Source organism: Poecile atricapillus, chromosome 3, assembly GCF_030490865.1.
Source record: "Poecile atricapillus isolate bPoeAtr1 chromosome 3, bPoeAtr1.hap1, whole genome shotgun sequence".
In the NCBI taxonomy this organism is placed as follows: domain Eukaryota; kingdom Metazoa; phylum Chordata; class Aves; order Passeriformes; family Paridae; genus Poecile; species Poecile atricapillus.
In genome coordinates, this window is record NC_081251.1 from 29,343,880 (window position 1) to 29,349,879 (window position 6,000).

Below are 6,000 nucleotides of genomic sequence, written 5' to 3' on the forward strand. Positions count from 1 at the left end.
GGGAGAGGCGCCTCTCACCAGCAGCGCCAGGCCGAAGAGGCACCATCCCGTCAGCAGGTCAGACGCTGCCGCCGCCATCTTCCTTTCCGTCAGCAGGAGCGCGGCCGCCCCGCCGAGGCGGCGCTTAAGGCGCGGCGGGCGCGCGTCACCGCGGCAACCGCCCCACGCCCGTGACGTCACGCGGCCGCCCCGCCACTGCCGCCTGCGCTGCTGGCGGGAGAGCTGCCGCCGCCTCGGGAGCCGCCCGGGGCCGTCCCGTGGCAGAGCGCAGCCGTCGGGGGGCAGGAAGGGGGAGTCGGGGTGATGGAGAGCTGTCCTCACCTCTTGCTCCCGAGAAGGGTTCGCCTGTCCTTTCCTCCCGGGGCCGAGAGGCTGAGACAGGGCAGCGCTCGGTCCGCGGGGACTCTTGCCTGAGGGACAGCGGGAGGGCAGGAAGGGGGTTTGAGGAAAGGCAGAAGGTGCGCTAAGAGGTATCAAGCACTTTCGATCCTTTTGTTGTTCCTTCTTGCTCTAAAAGTACCTTAAACCATCTCCCTGCGTGGCCTGCAGCGCCCGGAGGCGCCGGGCGGGTGTGCGGGCGGTGCGGGCGGCTCGGGGCCGCTCCCGCAGGGATGTGCGGGGAGGGTGTGCGGGAGCCCCGCACCGCGGTGCCTCTGCCCCGGGCTCCACTTATCCTCGATAGTGCCAAACTTCGGGCAGGGTCGCGGTCTGATGGGAAGGCTCGCTTCGGGACGCCGTGCACGCTGTGAGGGCAGCCGCAGGCCGGGAGGGGTGGCGGGTTAGGAGGTGCCTTGCGCAGCTCGTGTTCCTGAGAGTGTGGATTCGGTGGCACGGGGAGTGGGAGACCCTTATCTGCAAGGTGCTGCCGCGTGTCTTAGTCTCTACTTTGCTCTAAGCGCTGCATGCATACAGTCATGGAATCATCAAGGTTGGAAGAAACCTTTTAAAATCGTCCAGTCCAATCATCCAGCCGGCACTTGCCACTGTGACCCCAAAACCGCTAAATCATCACCCAGCACCAGATACGGACAACTCTTGCTGCACCTCCAGGCATGGGAACTCCACCACCTCCGTGGGCAACCTACTGCAGTGCCTGACCACCCTAACAGTGAAATTTTTCTCAATATCTAATCTGAATCTCCCCTGTCTCAGTTTAAGGCCGTAAGGTTGGGTGCAAAGGGGTCTGCCTGCAGGAGTGCCCGGGGACAGCCTGGGCCCTGTCCGGAGCCTGGGCTGCTGTGCCAGGTGTCTGCTACGTGCACAGGCAGCTCAGGGGTGGAAATGTTCACGTGCCTTGCTGGTTCCTCAGCCTTGGTACAAGGGGCTCAGAGACCTAAGCAGGCAAGGATAGCCACATTCATGTCCTGAAACAGTAGATATGTTTTCTGTGTTTCTGTTTGCTATGAGAACAAAAGTACTTGTGCCAAGTAGGAGGTTGAAATTCAGACTCTTTTGTTTGTAGCCTTGTGAAAAGAGACTCATATGGGCTGGAGGAGCTCAGCCTGGGAGGGATGAACTTCCAGGTGCTGAGGCCAGTGGGGGTGATGGAAGCTCCTGGTATCAACAGTGTTTGTGAACCATGTGTGTGGTCAGGTAAATGGAAGGACTTCTTGTGGGCTCCCAGCCTGGAGACATCTGTTGATGAAGGAGCTGTGAGAGCCTTATCCCAGACTGGTCTTTGCCTCTGCTAAGACTTAATTTATATGAGGGAGCATTTATATGGGACAATAGTGTATGGTGTTGCTATATGGTGAGCCATATCCAGGGCATCTGAAGTGTATGCTCAGGTGGACAAGTTCTCTCAGGAAAGTGTACTTGATGGTGTGCATGGTGGAATAGCTTTGTGACAAAGTGGCTGATAAGTTTTCTGGGCTTCAATTTGCTGTGACAGTGTTGTGACAGCACTCACAAGCTATGTGTGGGGTGGTTAGGGCAGCAGGAGTTCAGTTAGACTTGCAGCTTTGCAATAAAGGGAACTATTTGTTTGTGAGGACAGGAGAATCAGAAGCTTTGCCTCAGAGCAGTGGATGCATGCTGTATTTCTATTTGTTGTCAGAGCAGTGTGGAAGGCACTGTCACAGGGCAGCATTCATGAAACGAGTAATAATGAAGCTGAGGAGGGTTCTGAGGAGTTTATAAACCTTGCAGGTAGGTACCTGCAGGGCCTGTGTTGACTCATGGAGGTAAATGTTGCTTGCAGGGCAAATACCTGTGCCATATATTAAGTTACTGTGAGAACAGTGCAGGTGGAAGCAAACTGAAGTGAATATTCACAAGGTGGCTGGATGGTGGGCTGTGGGTTCAGTTTTTAGGTGAGCTTGTAGCATTGCAAGGAGGGGTCTGCTGGTGGAGAAGTGGTATTGTTTGGGAGGCTCATTCTGGAGCGGCAGGTGTTTGTGTTGTGTTTTGTTTGGTGTGAGGCCAGGGGCATCAAGCAGGTGGCTGTACGGTGTCTGTGCAGCTCATGATCTAAGTGGATAGTTCATGACAATCCAGATGAGCTTGTAGTCTAAGAAAAGCGGCAGATATTATATAACTATAATTGGTTACAGGTCAGTAAACAAATAGTGTATGTCCTTTTAGTTGTTGGAGGTTTAGGGTTTTCTCTTTGTATATTTTTTATTATCTCCACCACAGAAAACATTGCCCTGGATGTCATTACTATTAAATATGTATGCTGTAATTCAGAATTGCCTAAGAACCCATGAAGAATTAAAACCCTCGAAGAACTACATTAAAAATAAACTAATCCCAAGAGGGAAGGAAAGTAATTTGCCTTTGGAGTATATAAAGTTTTTATGTTTTGTACACCACACCTTTACGAATAAAATATTGATATACCAAACATCAGGGATCTGTAACTGTTTAAGAATTAAGGCTACTGTTAAAATTAAAAAAATAAATGCTATAGCTCTATGCTACCACAATTCTTTTTGTTTTGACACAAATGGTAACATGAATATTTAACTTGCTATAGTAAATAAGCTTAAGTGTACTTCAGCATGATCAAAAGTCTTTTTCATTCTAAACAGCTGAGTTCATATAGTTTAACAAAGATTTTTAAAAAGTCAACTGCCCAAAATTATAGTTTTCTCTAACAGAAAAATCCAATCTTTGAATCTTTTACTTTACATTTTTGCAGTAAATGGTAATATTAAAGAAATTGCCATAATTCTGTCAGATCTCTTGTTTTTTGGTAAATATGGTTGATAACCTAGTTTTAATTGGGAAGTGGGCAAGGTTTTCTAGGTTTCAGTAAAAAATGTCATGTCCCTGTGTGTAAAATGATTACTATAATTAATAAAGGAAGATATTCAGTTTTTGTCAGAAAGGAAGTAGTGCTTTTAGGTACAGTGCAGGCAAAATGGAAGTTTTTAATATGTTACCACTATGGTATCTGAATGTGTTTGGTTTTTTTCAATACCATATCACCACTAGCATTCTGAATGTTTTTTACTTATTCCTTAAAGTTCAGAGTTTATAAATTCAAATAATTTTATCCCTTATTTTAGTAAAATCATTAAATCTTTATCTGAAGGATTATCTACAAACAAAATTCAGAGGATTGATTTAATTCATTTTTTTTACCATTGGGTGGAACATTGCAGATGTCAAGTACACAAAAAAATCCTTTTTTTTCCTAGTATTTTTTTAAAATTTTTTAAAATGTTCAAGTAATGACCTTTGTCTACACATTGTGCCAACAAAACTCCTATAAATATGTCTTAAAAATGGTATTCAGTTGATGTGTTGACTCTAGTGAGGGGGCGTTTCACCCATTGTTACTATTCCTGAGGAACTTAAGACTAACATTTTTCATCCCTGTATTCACATAGCTCTTTATGTAAGAGAGTGCTCATGGATAAATTTGTGATCAGATTTCTGAGTACACGTCTATTGACAGCACTACTCTTGAGGATACATTGGTTAGATGTTCCTTGGCATATCAGGGCCATGTTTGTGTTTCTCAGTCACTGTAGACAGCTTCTAGGATGGCTGGATGTAGTGTCCCAAGCCTACCTGCATTTTACTCAATTGCAGTGCTATGTCATGGGGTGAAAACGAGCAAGGACAGAACAAAATTACATAAGGCAGTGTGTCAGTAAGACTAATCAATGTGAGACCATGGGCCAAGAAATAAGAAATGAGGCAACTGCTCACCAGCACAGAAGAAATACTTCCACTCTGTACAAATAGAAGAGGAGGTGAGAATAAATGTACTTTTTTCTGCAGAGACTTAGTGCTTGAGAGAAGGTAGATGGTTGTGGTATGAGCCAGCCAGCGAAGTAGCATCCTTAATACCAAAGTTATTGATCACCTACAAGCTGAAAGATAGTGTGGTGCCACTTTGAGTGCTTGGGATCCTCAAGGTCAGCAGTGCTAGTGTTGGCTGCAGTGCTGTACACCAGCGCTGTTTCCAACAGCCAGGTTAAGCTAGCATAGCGTATAGAAACATCTCAGTAATTGTCCCTGTTGTGCTGTTGTCTCCTACACTTCAGTAGTGGATGTGCACCTTTTTGTGCCTACACACAGAAATTTGTCTTGTGCTCTTTCGTGCTTCTTTGCTCTTGCTAATAAAAGCTTTTCATCAGGGTGCCATCATGTGAAGCAAGATCAGTGAATGCACTGAAGAGTGGTAGTGGATAGAACTACTTGTATGTGGCATCATGTATGGAGTCAAGAGTGAGAAGAGTACAAAAAGTGATTTTTTGTAAGGGTTTTCTGGGCACGTTTGTAGCAGGAGTAGATAACTGCAAGCTAAATAATTGTCTCTTTAGAAGTTTTTATTGTACATAAAAAAACAGGGAGGATTTTTGCAAGTCATTGTGATAATATGTGAATTAAAACAGAGTAAGTCTGAAGAGAGTGCTCTTACTGTATTCCTCAACAGAATCTGATAGGCATTGTGGTGGTAGCAGCCATAGTGTGAAAAAATAAAGATATCAGTGGACTTCCCTAAATACCATTCTCTTTCCCACACAAGATGGTTGCAAAATGCCAAAAAAAAGGGATTACAAAAATTTTGTGTTATAAAGAAAATATATAATTTTAAAATAAACTTTAATTATATTGTTTATGAAATAAAATCTTTGCTAAAAAGAAGTGTTATAGTAATTCTTATATATATAGGAAATAATCCAAACTATAGAAAATGTCTTAGATGCTACTTCATAACTTGTGGAATTTACTTTTACTAAAGTATTCATGTGGTAAAAGGACAGAGAAAGAAGATGATTGGTATTATAGAAATTAAAGTGTATGAAACCAGACACCATCTTCATTTTGACCAGGACAAGGGATTAGAATCATACTTGAGCTAGATAGTGTACATACCAACAGGGAGCAGGTGCTCCTTCTCACTTGACTGAGCTCCTCATGTCACCACTTGATAATCCCCCAAGTTTCAAGCGGGCTGAAAGCATGTGGGCTAGTGACAATGCCATATTTTAAAATTCCCTTATTAACTCAACTTGTTCTATTTTTATTTTTTTTTTCTCATGTTATAAGAGAAGATAGTGAAAATGGGTTTAGCAAAATTTGACAAAATGTGTCATGGTCTTATACTTGAAGGTGTAATTATTCTTTGTGTTATGTGGCTGAATCGAGTAAAACCTGTAAACCCGATGGCAGGGAGTACTCTGGACCTAGTACTCTCCAAATACACACAATTAACCATTGGGAATATTAACAACTTTATTTTAAGTGCTTCAGCTTCTGTGAATAAAATTGACTGCAACTTCATGAAATTACTTTTGTTTGATGTGATGCTGTAGTTCATTTACCACTACTGCAGACCAAGCTAGATTTCTGAGATTGGTGTGTCATGCATCTCCCTTCCATACTGTACTTCAGTGCTTAGTCTTATTTAACCGGTAGCACAGCTTGGATTTCTTCATAAACACCATTAATAGTTATTTTTCACAGTACAAGTTTGATTTTATGGTGTACCCACAAACTTGGATGTCATTTATCACTAGTTTAATGTAGAAAGAACATGAT

At 43.6% G+C, this 6,000-nt stretch overlaps 1 protein-coding gene across 1 annotated transcript in view; it reads right to left on the minus strand.

The window, feature by feature from the left end:
- LMBRD1 (LMBR1 domain containing 1) overlaps positions 1-125 on the minus strand; it is a 68,798-nt gene extending 68,673 nt beyond the window's left edge. Inside the window, exon 1 of the mRNA XM_058834724.1 lies at positions 19-125. Coding sequence (XP_058690707.1) covers positions 19-78 — 60 coding nt within the window. The 5' untranslated portion in view covers positions 79-125. The remainder of the gene's footprint in view (positions 1-18) is intronic.
- Between the last annotated feature and the right edge of the window lie 5,875 nt (positions 126-6,000).